At 41.3% G+C, this 17,403-nt stretch overlaps 1 protein-coding gene across 1 annotated transcript in view; it reads left to right on the top strand.

Moving 5' to 3' along the window:
- Positions 1-17,403, top strand: part of Man2a1 (mannosidase alpha class 2A member 1) — a 170,514-nt gene that overhangs the window by 47,318 nt on the left and 105,793 nt on the right. Inside the window, exon 5 of the mRNA XM_005361333.2 lies at positions 10,035-10,162. Within this exon, the coding sequence (XP_005361390.1) occupies positions 10,035-10,162 (128 nt within the window). The remainder of the gene's footprint in view (positions 1-10,034; positions 10,163-17,403) is intronic.

Here is a 17,403-nt window from a genome sequence, read left to right as displayed (position 1 = left end):
CAGCATGTGTGCTGCAGTCTTCAGCATGTGTGCTGTAGTCCTCAGCATGTATAAGCTGCAATCCTCAGCATGCATGTGCTGCAGTCCTCAGCATGGGTGTGCTGCAGTCCTTAGGTGAATACTGCTGTTGCCCCATTTGTCTCAGAACCTCACTGCTTGACTCCCTGAGTTTAGCTTATTTTCTATATTCGTCTCAGTGTTCATTTCCAGCATTTGTGTGCTCTTTCTCAAGGGTCTCCTCCCCACCCCCAGTTCTTTACTGAGTCTTTCTCTTCCTTACTTCAAATGCTTTGCCTTAACTTTAATTATGCATTTATGTTCATTCTTGAGTGTAAACAGGTTTATCCATAGCTTGAATTTGTTGGCAAAATTCAGTCTAAAGTGCTTAACAGCTCTTGCTTCTCTGTTCAAATGGTGCCAGTTTTTTGTTTTTGTTTTTTTTTTCTGTATTTATCACATGACTTCAGCTGTTTGTTTTGGGAAATGGTCTCTCAGGCAGAGAAGTCCAATTCTCCACCATGCTGCCCTTCGCCAGACAGGTCAGGTAAGATCTGGACTGTTAATGTATTAGTTTTCAGGACTTTGACTCCTGAGGCAGATGAAGGTTGAGAAATGGAAGGGAGCAGACAAGTCAAGTCTGTACTGCCCTGTTTGGTCCTGTGGACCGCCCTGACCTCATCCTCCCCCAGCTCAGCCGTCATTGAACCTGGAAGTTTAGCTTTGCCCTTGATGGTTTGTGCCCAGGAATGTTCTCCCAAGACATTTCTCTTCTGAGAAAGCTTGATGGCATCCCTCCTTTGCAGTTTTTGAGTCAGGATTCTAGCAGTGAGTCAGAGGCCATGGCAGTTGGGGAGCTGGACAGGTGAGATGACCTGCGGAGGAAATGCTTCTCTGTGCCACTTTTCTCTTTTCTTCGGTGAAGCTGCTGAGTCCCGAGCCTGGCCTGACTTTCTGTATCTGTCATTTCTGTGTTTGGGTGTCACCTGGAGGCTCGGTGGGAGATGTAGGTAGGCTGTGTGTCCTCGGTGAGTCAGACGGAATCTAGGTTCTTTAGGACTGTGCTTGCTGTCTGCTGCGTTTGGCAATGTGCACATGGGGTTCAGGTGCTGCACGCTGTGAAGCCGGGACCTCTAGGAATGTCGATTTCCTCAGCTGGTGGAAGGAAGGCGGAGGCTCTTGGGCTGAGGAGGAGCTAGTCTCAGGGAGAGACTTTGTACTGTACAGATCTGACAGCTTCCCACAAGGAAATCAGCACACACTGTTCAGGGGGCCTTTGTTTTATCTATTCTATAGAACTTTGGCTCTAACAGCAGGAAGGCTTTCTCTCTCTAGTTCTGGACATCCTCTAGAGAAATCTATTTTCCTTCACTAATTACCCTTTTTCTAATTGTTTTTGAAATACAGAGAAACCAAGGTAGTAGGTTTTTGGGGTTGTACCTGGTAACAGCATGCAAGGGGAGAAAGGTCCTGACTGTTAGCTTTCTTGCAGTCCACAAAATTGGAGCTATAGTCCACAAAATAGGAGCTACAGTCCACAAAATAGGAGCTACAGTCCACAAAATAGGGGCTACACCAGAGCCTCCGAGAATCCTCATTGACGCAGAGGACTCTGTCCAGTTTTCCGTACAATCAGCAGTGGGTTCAGAGTAGAATCTGTGTTACTTCCGTACGCTATGAGAAATGCCGCCAACTTCGTGGCATTTGCATGGTCCCTTCTCGATTCTTCCCTGTGTGTTTTTGTCTCTTTTATTTTTCCTCTGCTTGTTGTTCACTTAATTTAGGCTGAACTATTGAAAACTGTTACTATTTTTGATTTGTGCAAAACTGACAGTTTCATATGATTCAATTCAGTGTTTAAGACAGAGGATGGTAGTTGGGGTAGGATTCAGATTAGAACCCAGCTCTCAGTCTCTTCATCTTGTGCAAGCTTCGGTGTATCTTGTGGAAGCTGCTTCTTTGGCATTGAGAAGTAAAGGATTTGATGAGTAGTGATGCCATTTTGCTAGGCAGTGTGGTGTGTGTGTGTGTGTGTGTGTGTGTGTGTGTGTGTGTGTGTATTAATTACAGCTGTTTCAGAAAACTGACTTTCGGTTTTCCTTAAGTTTGTTGAAATTCTCTTCTGGCTATGACTACTCACTTGTGTTCCGTTATGCCATCTGACTATGGATCTAGAGCCGTGGTTCCCAACCTTCCTGATGCTGTGACCCAGTAATACAGTTCCTTGTGTTGTCGTGACCCCAACCGCGAGATTACTTTCATTGCTACCTCATAACTGTCATTTTGCTACTATTATGAATTATAGTGTAAATACCTGTGTTATCTGATGGTTTTAGGACCCACGGATTGAGAAATGCTAATCTAGAGCAGTTGCATTTATTTTCTTACTTGAACAGAGTGCCCATAGTGCTTGTTGTGTAAACATAGGCCACATCTGTGCCTTTTGTAGCAAACTTAACACATCTTTAGATTTTTGTTTTCATTATTTAAAATTCTTAACTAGTGCTAAATAGGTGACTGATAAGATTTTTTTGATGCCTGCTAAAATGTTTAAACAGTGCCCCCCCCCCTTATGAAGATAAATGTAGAAAGCTGCTGCCTCACAGGCCTCTGGATGCTAACAGAGTCCCTTGAAGCCTTCCTTGTCCCCAGAAGAAAAGCAGCTAATGCGGGGGGGGGGGAGGGATTTAGCAGGGGGGGTCCTGGGAACAACTCTATCAATGATTTGTTGCCTTCTTTCCCCATAGCTTCATAAACCTTTAAAGATGAGAATCAAGTTAACTAAGAAGAGATCCATGCAAATAACATTGAGCTTTTTATTGCTTTTTATAACTCAGAATAATCTAATCCATTACGGTCGCAGTGCCCCCTTGGAACATATGTCTGGGAGGATTTAGAAGAAACTTCCGTCCATTAAGTCATCAGCGTGTTTTCTGCCTGTGCTTGTTTTGTTTACCTTTCTGGCTTCACATTGGGATATTCTGGGCCGTATGCTGTCTGCACCCATTGAAATGCAGACCAGCTGGATGATGTTTGGTTCTCTTGAACTTCCTGCCTGGGCCCGGAGACAGTGGAATGGCCTTTGGGCTGCATCTGCTCCTGCTGTCATGGGCAGTGTTTAGTGCAGAAACCCACTGGGTGCCTGGAACCAGGAACATTGTGTGTTTACTCATGACCAGCCTCACTGTGGGTTTGTTTTGGTTGGTGTGAAATTGTATTTCATGTCTGCTGCCCACTGTTCAGTGTAGACGTTGTAATTTGCCATATTTGTAGGTTTATTGTTATTTTTTTTTTCAAGGAGGCATATCTATCCATCTAATATTTTAGGCCTCTTGCTACATTTATCCAGCCTTGTACTTAAGTGAACATTTCATTGAGCGCAGAAATATTTGCCGCTACTTGCTTAAATACTAAGATTTTAGCAGATGCACACTTTGGGTTTTCCCAGAAGAATGGGCCATTAATGCTCTTACTCCGACTCATTTATTACACGTTTATAGAGGTCGGGTTTTATGGTGTCTAACCAAAGGCTGCTTTAAAATCTCCAGAGCAGTGTGAAGTCTGTGTGTCTTGTGAAGTCTAGAGTCAGCTGCAGATTTGAATTGTTCGTAGAGCCTGCGGCGTTTCATCAGAGACCAGAGCACTGCTGACAGGAAGCAGCTGGTTTCCTGGGTTCTTCCTCCGCTCAGGTCCTCACTGTACCTCACCTTTATCACTTCTCTTTATTCATGATGGCTGTGTTTGTTGTTGTTGTTTTTGTGTGCGTGTTTGTTTTGTTTTGAGACTGGGTCTCCCTGTGTAACCCTGGTCGTCCACTGAGGTCAGGCTGGCCTTGAGCTCTTAGAGATCTGTCCACCTCTGCCTCCAGGGTCCTGTTGCCTAGCATCTTAAGTACTTCTGGGTCCAAAGCCCAGTAATGATCTGGTAGAAGAATCCTAGACCCGTTGAGTGTGCTGTGTGCCAGGCATGTTAAATCCTCAGAGCTCTCTGACTTTCCTTGGTGGGGCTCTCTGTTATCCTCCTACTAGGAATGGAGAAAGGCTCAGGGTGGCGCTGCTGCCCTTGAACTCAGTGCTCTTGACCTCTGTGGCTCCTTGTTTTTCAACCTGCTTTCAGACTGTGGCCAATTAGGTCCAAATCCTTGTCAGTTCTACCTAGTCAGCATCCTGCTACTTCGAGTGCCTTCTATGTCACCAACAGTTTTCTTGCCACGTTACCTCTGTGCTCTAAGGTGTTCAGTGACACACAAGTTCAAAAGTGCAACCATTGTGTTCTTGCTCAGCTTTCTGCCTTTGTCCCTGATTGCCTCCCATCTTAAATTCTGCCCCTAGGCATGCCTCAGTAATTTCCAGGCCAGCATGGCATCCCTAGCCACTGATGGCCTCATACACACATTGTTGTTTTATACATTGGGTAATTTCATATCTAATCTTTCCCATGACTCAGGTAAAACATTACCTCATCCCAGAAGCCTTCCCCTGTTTACTGTGCTATTCATCCAACAAATATTTACTGTGCTAAGATCCAAGGTAAGCCCTCAGGGAAGAGGCAAGGCGCAGTTAAACACACCACTGTAAGAAACTGTTGTTTTCAGTGGAGTTTGGAGGCTTGTAGTATTCAGGATGAAACCGGAGAGTGACTAAAACTGGCTAGCGAGAAGAGAGTGTCAGAGGACAGGGAAGGAATTCCAGGTTCTGAGGAGAAGGCCAAAGATTAGCAAGAACATGGCGTCTCAGACACCTGCAAGTTGGTCAGTGGGGAGGATATTGCAGAGGCTGACGGTCACGGTGTAAAAAGTGAATGGCAGCAAAGGTCAGGGACAATGTGCTGCACCTGGGACACTCGAGTGGCTTGCTGGGAGGAGCTTAAAGAGGGTGACTTCTCAAGAGTTTTCCAAATGAACACGCATGATACGTGTGAGGTGCTGGTCTAGAAAGTGACCTGAGAGGAATGAAATCATGCTCACAAAACGATTTGTGCTTACATTTCCACAGTAGACTGGAGATAGTTCAAATTCGTCAACAAGATAATGGATTAAAAAGATAGAACACTACTTGGCAATAAAAGATGAATTAATGAAATCTACATCTTTTTTGGTTTTTTTGAGACAGGGTTTCCCTATGTAGTCCTGACTGTCCTGGAACTCACTCTGTAGACCAGGCTGGCCTTGAACTCACAGAGATCCTCCTGCCTCTCAAGTGCTGGAATTAAATAAAGGTGTGTGCCATCATGCCCAGCCTTGAAATGCATATCTTGAAGAACTTTTAGAAAGTCTCTTATGAGAGAAACTTGCTGAATTAATCACGGCCAACTGTGACCCGGTTGTTAACTTCCGGCTCCTTGCTAAGACAGAGCCTATCTTTTGTCTTAGTGTTAATTCTTGCTGACTTTTTCGATAGCCTCTGGATACATCTGCAGTCTGCAGCTGGACAAATCCTGGCGTTAGCATGTGTGAATACCTGTGTCCATGTGTCTGCGGCGTCATAGAATGTTGCGCAGCCTTCTGATCTGTGTAACCTGATGGGGGAGATGTGGCAGGCCGCTTTCCATTCAGCTTATGTTTCCTTCTGGATGAGGTTACATTTCTTTCTCTTTTGTAGAGCTCAGTTATTTCTGTCATCTCTGATGCTTGTCCCTTGTTTGCCTTGAGTGTTATTGGTACCCCTTTCTTACATTTTTGTACTGGTAGGAACCCCCTAAGTGTTAAATGTTCAACAGATGGAATTCCCGTTTGCCTGGAGCTTGTGCTCTATTGGAGGAAAAAGGCAGTAAACATGCAGATGTATAATTCGTTTAAGTTGTAAATGTTATGGAAGACTGTTGCTGAGCTTATGAAAGGTGATAGCTTCGTTGAAGTTTGGGTACGATGTGATGGCTAATAGTGAACTCATTCCTCAGAGCTAGGTAGACCAGTGTTAGCAGGGAAGATGTTCTAGGCTGCTAAGACATGACAAGCTGGGGGAGGAACGAGTCGATACGAAATAATGAAGAAATAATGGAAATGACTCATGTCTTCTTATTCTCTTATACTCAGTCTCTGATGTCTGGTGTCCGGGGCATTAGGAAGTCCAGGGATCCAGAGTTATCATAAGGGGGTTAAAAAAGTCCTGCTTGTGCTCCCCAACTAGATAGTACACACCTAGGAAGTGTGCATCGGTTGATCTGATTGGCACAAGTCTTCAGGGCATCAGTTGATTCTTTAGGAGACACCATCTTTTTTTTTTTTTTTTTTACTTTTCCATTTAACTAATTTTGTATTTAAGAATGAAACCCAGGATGTCATCTTACATTATTTCATATTTCCCCCAACACATAATTACAAATTCATCTCATTTTCTCATGTGAAATTAATTTGTGATTCTTTGAAGCTTGCTAAATGATGCATTGTTTGCTACTAAGTTGTCTGTAACAATTTCCCCATTAGGGAGAAAAGCTCTTTGAGTGTCTCCTTCTGTGTGTGACCAAATTGCAAATGTCTGTCTGATGAGTCTACATGGAGGAAGACATGACACTCACTAAAAATGATTTACCGCTTCTCGAGCATTGCAGTGAATTCTCAAGTCTAAGAGCTGTGTCTTGGGCCAAATGAGCAGTGACAGACACACTCGGTTTATTTTTGATCAGTAATTTCTCTCAGCGTTTTCTATGAAATTGCCCAGCACTGAAGGAGAGACTTGGATCTGTGGTTAGTGTTCTATCAGGCAGCTAGCCGCCGCTGTAAAAAGTGAAGCGTGAGCTGTAGTGATTTTCGAAGTTAGGGGCTGGCTTCTGGGCTGTCGGATTTGCTAGGTGTGTATTCTCTGCTTATGTTTGCATGTAGATCTCATGTTTACAAGTTAGGATTATGACATGTGCATTGGAAAGTCTGACAGACAGCAGAGAGCCCTTTAGCAGAGACTAAGTATAGACGTTATGTGGCCTTGTCTTGATTGTTTTCCTCTGCTTATCCAGATAATGCTTTATTTGGTCCCATTGAACACTGAGTACATTATATTTAAGTAAATATTTCTGTAGCTATAGGTGTTTCCCATAGTTTTTCTTTTGAATATTGAAGTCTAGAAAGTACAGTCACAGTCTGTCTTATGAACTTTCACGTGACTGCAAGCAGTAGGGACTGTAACTGTGGTGCTGCAGTAGACCCACCGTTTGGCTGCACTTCTCTTGTTCTTGTTGACATGGTGAATGTATGAGTGATTGCGTGGCAGGTTCTTTTGTCTGCTTCGGTAAGGATTTATGTCAAACCAAACCTTCCTGACCGGGAGAAGCTTGGTCTGATAATCTGGTTTTTCCTATTCTTGTGGATGGCCCCAGGCTCCCAGAGTAGGAAGACAGAGGCTGCCACAGACTAGGTGGGTTTGCTGACCTGACTGAGCCTGTCCCCTGTCACAGCACGTAGGTTGTGACTGCATAGTTAAGACTCACACTGTTTTCTTCTAGGTAGTGTTTTGTCTTGTCTGGATAAAAGATGCTAAGATAAATAAAACTGCTCTTCTCTGGCCCGCTCTTGTTCTGGTCTGCTTATCAGTTTTTCTTAAAGGCCTGCATGGACCCAGTGTTCAGAAGAAGCCCCTGGGTTTCCATGCCATGATCTTAGTTTTCTCATGTGATCTTTTTTTCTAATCACTCCGATACCCGTATTAATGCCAGTATTTGAACAACTCGCTTCTCGGTTTTACCGTCTGACCCACTTTGTGTCTGTTCTGTCATAGTTACAGTGACGTTAGCACTTTTTACAAACTATAAGGGCAGGTTTTGCTGCTTGACTCTTTTCTAGATGTTTTTCATAGGTTTATTTATCTTTAACATTTCTTATCAATTCCATTTCTGTTCATTTTCCTACCTGACCTTCGACTCTCTGTTCGATTTTCTTTTTAAAGACTTCTTGTCCATTCTGATTTCCTTTCCTTTCAGTCTGGGAAACTGATTTTTATTCAGGAGACTTTCCCTGATCTAACTGGCCATTGCCGTCAACCCCCTTTGGAAACACTGCTGTTGTGGCCTGGCCCAGACTGAATTACGTTCATACTACAAAGCGACTTCTCTCCCCTCGGTCTGATGTTTATTAACATCACTCTGTTAAACACCTGGACTGGGGAACTCTGAGTCACCTTTGCGGTGTTACCAGTACTCATTTCTTGTTGTCCCAATCATAGCCTGAGTTCTCGCAGATACGTTCTTAGGAACCTTATTTCCTCCTCTTCCATATTTTCTACCACTGTCTGCATTATTGAAATACCATTCTAGCCGACTTTATCCTTATTGATTTATTTTCTATGCAAGTCTGACCTAATTTGAACTACTTGTTAATTACTGGTGTTAAACGGAAAGTCTCATGAGCTGTTGCTCAAAAGCAGGCTTCTCAGTGTTGGGCGTGTAACTGCCTTTCTGATCCCTGTTCTCTTGTTGCCTGCATTATGTGGGTGGGAGGGAGGGAGGGCAAACGGCAGATAGGAATAAACAGGTACTTTTGGTTTGTTATAAAAGCCATGTTGTCATACAGTGAGGAGGCAGGGGGGAGTGCTAACTTGCTCAGGGCCCCCTGGACTCTTCTGGGTAAGTTATATTTGGGTTGAGACACCTAGGTGGTTAGAACCGTCTAGGTTGGATGAAGAGGAGCAATATGAAATTGCTTGCTAACATTTTAGTTAGAAAGAGGCCATCCTTATAGTACCCATTGTGTACAGATAAGAACTCAGAGTACCTTCAGAGTAGCAGCCAAGGCTTCCCAAGGAAGGGATGTGTTACTAACAAGTGCAGCTGGAGAAATCACCCTACTGAATATATTGCATAATGCTTTCCTTGGTTGGCTGTTCTTGGAGACCATTCAAGCCTATAGCATAGGATAGGACTATTTTTTTTCCCAAACAAAATAAAGCTGATATAAATTGAAAAGAAAAGGTTCCATCTTTGGAATAATTTTTCTCTTTCATTTCATTTTAGTTCTTATTAACTTGAAGTTTCTGTCTAGTTAAGCCCAGCAAATCATTTGTTATTAAGCAATTATATTGGAAAATTTCTACAGTACGTGTTTGTTAGGGTAGTGAAACAATGAAATTGAATGCATGTCCATATTTGATGGGCAGGGACTAAACTCCACTCTGTGCTTACAAGTCTGGTTATCAACCTCGGGCTTTTAGTCCAGCGGTCAGATCCACACAGCCTCTGGAGTGTGGCAGACTTAGATACAAGGGTCAGTACAAATAACTAACTGAGTAAAAGCCCCTTGTCCAGAAGATGGGAGGGAACAGCAAGCGCTCTTGGACTTAATTGTGTTCTTAAATGAAGTTTTTAGAAATTCTAGCTTTTTTTTTTTTGTTTTTTCGTCATGTCTTGATGAATAATCATAAAAGCTTCCTGGCTCTGTGAACTTCCACACCTCTCAAATGGACAGGTGGTTATATTGGAAATACAAAAGAAAAAGAAAGAGATGTTACTAACTAACAATTAGTAGCCATTCTCTTGCCTGGCATTATTGCAAAGGAATACTCAGCAAACAAATAACAGTAATGGTATAGCTTTCAACAGTCCCAATGAAGCCATATCGCCCACATTTTACTAAAACTGAAACACAGTACTTAATTATTGCATTTACTGAGTGGTGTGCTTAATTAACTTGACAGAGCAGAGGCAAATAACACTTTCTGATACCGGCATATTGAAATAGACACTGTCTTTGAAATGACAGTCCAGGAAACACCAGGTTCATCGCCTGAGTAGAACATACTGCTCAATGACTGTGAGGTTCAAAAATAAACCCTGGAGCTCCCGACCCCAGAAGTCTTCTTCCTACCGTACCTCCGTGGAAATCCTGTCCTGGGAAAATAAGGGTCACCCGAAATCCTTTACCATGGGTACTTCATATCTGGGGGCTGGAGTTGAAACTCATTGACTTGTTTCAAAAGAAATGCCCACTCCCCACCCACCCCCACTTAAGTGCAGGCCACTTGTAAAGGTTCATCTTAAATCTTGGTGTATTTCAGTTTCTTCTTAGAACTTTGTCACTGTTGTTACCTTAACCTCTATCTATTTTCTCCTAGCTTGCTACAGAATGGTCAGCTCGAGATTGTGACGGGTGGCTGGGTTATGCCTGACGAAGCCACGGCACATTATTTTGCCTTAATTGACCAACTAATTGAAGGGCATCAATGGCTGGAAAAAAATCTAGGTATGTATTCATGTGTCTCCCCTCCCCCCTTTCATTTCGGGCTGTTTGGGGAAGTTGCACTTAGGGAATCTGAACTAATAGTCCTTGTAATTGTTGAGTAATTTATTCTTCACTAATCATATTTATTAGGTTATTATCTCAACTTCATAGACACAATAGTTCCACTTAAGGTCATTGATCTTGTTTTATATCTTATTTTTCCATGTTTTATTTTGTTTAGAAGTTTATTATTTTAATTATATATTAGTTAAGACTTGATCATAGGAGGCAAAACCCTATTAGCTTTATCCCAAATGAGTATGGGGGAGAAGAAAAAGTAAAGGCCTTTATAGTATTGTGAACAATTCTGGAGACAGGGGCACGATGTACACTGTTGAGAGTGTTTCCTTGAGCTCATCTTGCTTGTGCTTTGGTCTTTACCCTAGTTTCTCTAAGCAGTGTGTAAGAAAGAGGGCACTTGGTAGCAGAAACACTCCCCTACCACCCGGTTTAGAAAACAGTACCTTGAGGATAAGGCATTTTTCTGAATATTTTATCTCATTGAGTTGATGAGTCGGGTGCTTATCACTGAGGTACAGACAGGACTTGTTTCGATGGTGATGGTCTCCAGGGAGATGGAATTGTAGGTGGCAGTCAGTCCTTCTTGTGCCTGGAGACGGTCCATCTGCGAAAAAGACTTCTCCCAAGAGAAGTGAGGAGGAGGCTGTGGGGTTGACAGCATCTTCTACAGTTCACTAAAACCTGGAACGGACCGACATCTTCTCCTGTAACATGGCATGAAGCTCTTTTCAAATATTTCATATCTCACCATAACTTTTATAGCATTTATACGATAAGCACTTACGATTTTTATTGAATTTATCTCCAGATAATTTATTGTTTATTTTTTTCTCTGTTAGGGTTAAAAATTCCTCACTATTATAATTATTTCTTTCCTTTTTATTCTAACACAGTTAAATCTACTGCAAAGAGATCCTACAAAACTTCCACACATACCAGTTACTAACGGATTTTGTTTTCTCTTCCCCTACCATTGTTGTGGTGCCTTTTATCTTTGATGCTTTTACTCTGTCCTTTCTCTGTCCTAAGTCACAGCTGTGTGACAGTATTCGGACACTCAAGTTCTAACAAATCAGCGAGCCTAGGTGATTGTGTGGGGACGGGGAAGCTTTCAGACCTGTACACAATGGCCACTTTCCTTAAACACTGACATACTTCATAAGCCAAGAAAGCCACTGTTTATAAACCTCACATCTTGGTCAGGGTTTCTGTTGCTGTGAAGGGACACCATGACCACAGCAACTCCTGTAAAGGAAAACATTTCCCTGGGCTGGCTTACATTTTCAGAGCTTGAGTCCATTATCATCATGGAAGAGAGCATGGTGGCATGCAGGCAGACATGGTGCTGGAGAAGGAGTGGAGTGTCTTGACTTGCAGGCAACAGGAAGTGAACTGAGACACTGGGTATGGCTTGAGCATATCTGAGACCTCAAAGCCCCACCTTTACAGTGACACACTTCCTTCAACAAGGCCACACCCACCCCAACAAAGCCACACCTCCTAATAGTAACATTCCCTTTGGGGGACATTTTCTTTCAAACCACCTCACCTCACTTGTGGGTTTTTCTTAATGTTCAACTTTTGTTGAAATATAACTTGCATGCTGTATAGTATATACATCTTCAGCATAGAGGTTGGTGAGTTTTGACAGATATACATATATACTCATTTTATATATCACCTGAGAGTGCTCTCTGCTCCCCTCCCCTCCCTCCTTCCAGTCAAATGCTCCTGGGTTTCTGCTTTTGTAGATGCATTTTGTATTTTGAAGAGCTCACATATAGATTCATAGAATACTCCTTTGCATCTAGTTTCTTTGTACAGTACAATTTTGTCTTATAACTTGATTGTGACAGATTTACATATAACAAAGTGTGCTTGTTTAAAGTCTACAGTTTGGTGGTGTGTTATGCTCACATCTACACAACAAACCTCATATCCATCAGTGCCCACCTCTCTTGCCCACCACCTCTGTCCCAGGCTCCCACTCACCTTTTTGAATATAAGTTTTGGAGGTTGGTTCCCCACAGATATCAGAATGCAGGGTTTGTTCAGTGAAATGATGCAATATGTACACAAAACCATTATGCTTACTTCTTCCTTTATATTTTAAATTACTCTCTTTTATAATATTAAGAAAAATGTGCATGCTGTATAAATAGTGTTTTGGCCAAGAAAAATCTGCATATTCCGCCCAGGTTGAGTTTTCTCTCCAAGTATGTCTGATTTCCTTGTTCTTTGTCACTTGTGGTTTTGATGGCATAGTAAGAAGCCATTTTCTCAGCCAAGGCCATGTGTTAGTTTTTTTTTTCTGATAATTTTTGGGGTTAGGTTTTATATCTGTGATTCAGTTAGCCTGTGCTTGTGAGATATTCACACTTGTTCTTTTGTATGACAATGTTCCTTTGTCCTAACACTCCTGTTGAAAAGATGCTTCTTCTCTTCCTGAATTATCCTGTCATTCTTTTGAGAATGTCTACTCTCATGTCAGTATCATACTATCTTGATTATATAGCTGTGTATTAAGATGTGATATTCAGGAGCATTATCATACCAACTTAAAAGAAAAAAATTGTTTACTCATGTGTGTGTGTGTGCTAATTAATTAGGTCACCTAATTAATATTTGCAGTACTACTAGCTGTGCTTGGGGATGTGGCTCTTAGGTAGAATACTTAGCATGCACAGGGCACTGGGTTCAGTTCCTAGCATCACATAAACTGGACATGGTGGTGTGTCTGTAGTCCCAGCGCTCAGGAAGTTGAGGTCATCCTGGTCTACCTCGTAGAGTCCGAGCCAGCCTGGGATTCGTGAACCCCTATAACTTGTAAACCCTAAAACCTGCTTGTAACTCCAGTTCCAGGGGATCTGTTGCTCTCCTCTGGCCTTCTTGGGCACTTCATGCAAATTTGTGTATATAACTGTACAGGGATGCAAAAACACTTTTATACATAAGATAAAAATACAAGTTGTGATTTTGGTACGAATGTGTAGAATATGTTGGCCAAACAGGAAACACTTCCATGTTAGTCACACAAAATCCTGTTATGTGAACATGAGCTGTGTTTCCCATTCATGTAGATCCTGTTTTCCTCAGTAATGTTTTCATGGCTTTTATTTTTGTTCCTTTGTTGTATTTGCTTCTAGATATTTATTTTGTTAGTTGCCACTGTAAATGGGATTTATTTTTTTGATTCAGTAGTTATTGTTGGTGTATATAACTCTGTGTGTTGATTTTTGTATAGCTATCTTATATCTTGTCACTACCATAAAGCAGTGATTGGTTTTTATGTTTGGGACTTGCATATATTCTTAATTCACTCCTTTTCATTGCTGGGTAGCTTTTGGTTTTTAAAGTATATTTCTGAGAAATGTCTGTAGTGTGCTTCTAGGTGCTAGCTGTATGACACAGGCTTTCACGAGCTCTTTTTAAAGCATATTTCCTTGTCATTGATAAATACTGGGAATAGAATTGCTGGGTATATTGTGCTTAACTTTATAGGTATGGCAACGCTTTGCAGAGTGCTTTTACTATTGTACATTCAGCCAGCAATGAGTTTGTTCCATATTTTGCCAACATTTCTAATGCCAGTCTTTTCAAGTAATGATTTCAGTAGAGATAAAATGATTTTATTGTTTCAGCTTGCGTTTATTTCACAGCTAAGAATGTTGAGTACATTTTTGTGTTTATTGCCCATTGTTTTGCTTATTTTGAAGTTTTTAAGTCTCACCCCTTTCAATTGGGTTGTTACCTTTGTGTGTGTGTTCTTTGTTCAGAATCGGAGCCATTTCATATATATGCTGTATGAAGATTTTCTACTATTTTTATGATTTTTCATTTGTTGTTTAAGATTTTATTAATCCTTCTGTCTCTGAGTGTACCCCCTCCCCCCTGTGTGTGTATTGTGTGTAGGTGGATGCAGATATATGTGTACTACAGTATATACATGGTAGTCCAAAGACAGCTTTTAGGAGTTTGCTCTCTCCTTCCACCATGAATTCTGGGTGTTGAACTCAGGTCATGAGGCTGGCACAGCAAGTGCTTTTACCCACTGAGCCATCTTGCCAGCCTCTGTTCTTTGATTTTTTTTTAGTTTCTCCTACCATTGCTGTGATAAAATACTTTCACAAGACAACTCATTGGAGAAAGAATTTATTTTAGCTCACAGCTCCGTGTCACAGTCCATCACGAGGGGAAAGTTAAGGTGTCAGGAGATGAAGCAGTTGCTCCCTTGAATCCACCTTAAGAAGAGAGCAGCAAATGCCAACTAGTGCTCAACCCACTGTGTCCACACACATAGCCCGGACCCTAACTGCAACTGAGAGGTGTCTTTGCCCATCAGTTGACATGGTCAAGGCAGTTCCTCACAGATATGTCCAAGGCCTATCACCTAGATGGTTTTAGAATCTGCCAAGTCTACAGTTAACTCAGCCATAACAGTAACAGTCTTCTTTCTTTTAACTGTTTAATGCTAGTATTTAAGACAACTTTTGATTTGTATGTGTGAGTGGTGAGTTTACTTTCTTTATCACTGCTAATATTTTAGATAATTTATCGTATACTAACTGTCCTACCTTAAAAAAATGAAAATTATCTGTTTAGTACAGTTAGTATTTAGACCATATATCTGTTTGCTTTGTTCAAACATTCTGACATAGTCACATGTTAAAAGTGTCAATTGCCTTATTTCAGATTCTTATGAAATTGGTTAAAGATAGTAGATGTTATCTATTATTTTATGTAGATATTTTTTAATAATGTTGAGAAAATTCTTTTCAGTACATTCTAATTTGCAGTATATACTGCATTTCTTTTAAATGACTATTAATGTTATGTGGTTTTTCTAATTTGTTGTGTGAGTGTGATCGCAGTTTGCTCAATTAAAAAGTCATTGACTTCCAGAACAAGTCCCTTCTGGCTTGGGTGCTGTGGAGTTCAATTTGTGTAGTGTTTTTTTTTTTGTTTTGTTTTATGATTTTTATATTTGTTTTCATAAGTGAGATGAGATTTCTTTCTTAATGTGCTTCATTTATATGAATTATTTATTGGTTTATGATATTTAATGTCATAACTAATCAGCATTGCACCCTTTACATTCCAAAAATGTTATGGGCATTTGAAAAACTTACTGCAACAGTTTATGTTTACAGAACCTTCTGTTGGGGGCAGATTTTTAAAATAATGCTAAAAGTATTTCTGTAATTTTAGATAAAATCTGCTTTCTATCTAAAATGTCAATTAAAATTGTTTTATGACAAGCCCAACATTTTTTTATAACATAAAATAATAATTATATGTAATAATTTCTGTATTAAACAATACTTTATGTAAGTAGTTGGTATTCTGTGTAGAAAAACAGGATGGTAGCATTTCAGCAAAAGGAAGAAGAAACATAATTTGTAACTGCTTGTGACATATACTATTATAGTAGTCTGAATTTCCTATTTATTCTTAATTATAAAAGTTTGTTTTTTTATATTATTCCTGAACGTTTCTCTTACCCTTAAAAAGTTATTTGCATAATGCCAAGGCAAACCCTGGTAAGTTCTGGAATCCAGAAGTCTCTTCCCAGTCCTTACCTCCTTTCATAGCCAAGTTAGTTCTTTTTTTTTTTTTTTTTAAGAGGCATCATGTATTTTCTTTTCGGTGTTTTTGTTGTTTGGATTTCTTTTCCCATTGTAGCTGGTTGTCCCTGTGTGGTTCCAGTGATTTCCATAGGGGGGAAATCACCAATGGCGCTGCAATTCTAAACCGATGGATACTAAAGTCCCTGACATTTGAAGGCCTACTTAGAATCCGACTTTCCCCTTTATTTGTGACCATACTTACTCCTTAAGTTGCAAACTCATAATGTGTTCTAGAGCGTTTGCTGGGGAGGGACTGCCATACATCCTGAACATAGATTCACGTATGTGTGTGTATGTTTTAATGGCCACATGACAGTAAGTCAGAGGTGCTCTTGTCTCGATCTCTAAACACCTGGTAGTGTATTTGCTAAGAAATAAGGACTCTCACATTTGTAATTAGAAGATAGTTGTCAAACCAGGAGTGTTAGCAGCGATGCAGCAGGACAGGGTAGTTCACGGGCTGCATCCAGAGCATCTCAGCTCCCTCATCACCACAGCCTATAGAGGCTGCTCATCCTCACTCATCCTCACTCAGAGTCAAAGGTCTGGTCCAGGTTCACGTGTTACATTCAGTTGTCACGTCTCTTAGTTTTCCTTACTCTTGATCATTTCCTCAGCTTTTCTTGGGGTTGGACCATAGTATTTTGAAGAGTACAAGCCAATTTTGGAAAAAAGTCTGTCAATCTGAATTCGTTTCCTCGGGGTTAGGCTAAATTAGTGCTGTAGTATTTATCTCTTTGGCCAGCACATCCCAGTCCTACATCTTAGGAGCAGCACATGGTTCTTCCCTGTGCCAGTGCTGGCAGTGCTAACCTTGATCAGCCTAAGCTATCTGCTACACTTCTTTATTAAAGTTTTTCTTTCTAATTAATAGTTTGGAGGAGGGGACTAGAGAGAAGGCTCTGCAGTTAAGAGCAGTGACTGCTCTTCCAGAGGACTCTTTCGGTTCACAGAACTACGCTGGGTAGTTGATAACCACCTGTAATTCCAGCTTCAGGGGATTTAGTACCCACCTCTGGACTCCACTCTGCCCACACATACGTCCACATACTCTCCCCAGATATGTGAATAATTAATGTCTTAGTTAGGTTTACTGTTGCCATGGTAGAACACCGTGACCAAAAGCAACTTGGGGAGCAAAATGTTTTATTTGGCTTACACTTCAAACTCACAATGTGTCATGAAGGACGATGTCAGGACAGGAACTCAGATGAGGCAGGAGCTGACGCAGAGGCCATGGAGGGTCGCTGCTGATTGGTTTGTTGTTCAGCCTGCTTTCTTACAGTAGTTCGGACCCCCAACCCAGGGTCCCACTCACAATGGACTGGGCCCTCCACCATCGATCACTAGTTAAGGAAATGACCTACAGGCTTGCCTGCAGCCCAACCTTGTGGAGGGATTTTCTCAGACGAGGTTCCCTCCTCACATGACTATAACTTGTATTGAGTCAGCGTGAAACTGTCCGGCACAACTGATGAAATTAAATATAATAAATGTATAGGCCATACATCAAGAATACTATCCTACTCCTCCTCACCAACTTGTGTGTGTGTG

Source organism: Microtus ochrogaster, linkage group LG4 (genome assembly GCF_000317375.1).
Source record: "Microtus ochrogaster isolate Prairie Vole_2 linkage group LG4, MicOch1.0, whole genome shotgun sequence".
NCBI lineage: Eukaryota > Metazoa > Chordata > Mammalia > Rodentia > Cricetidae > Microtus > Microtus ochrogaster.
The sequence above is the reverse complement of the archived record's forward strand: the minus strand, read 5'-3'. Positions and strand labels throughout refer to the sequence as shown.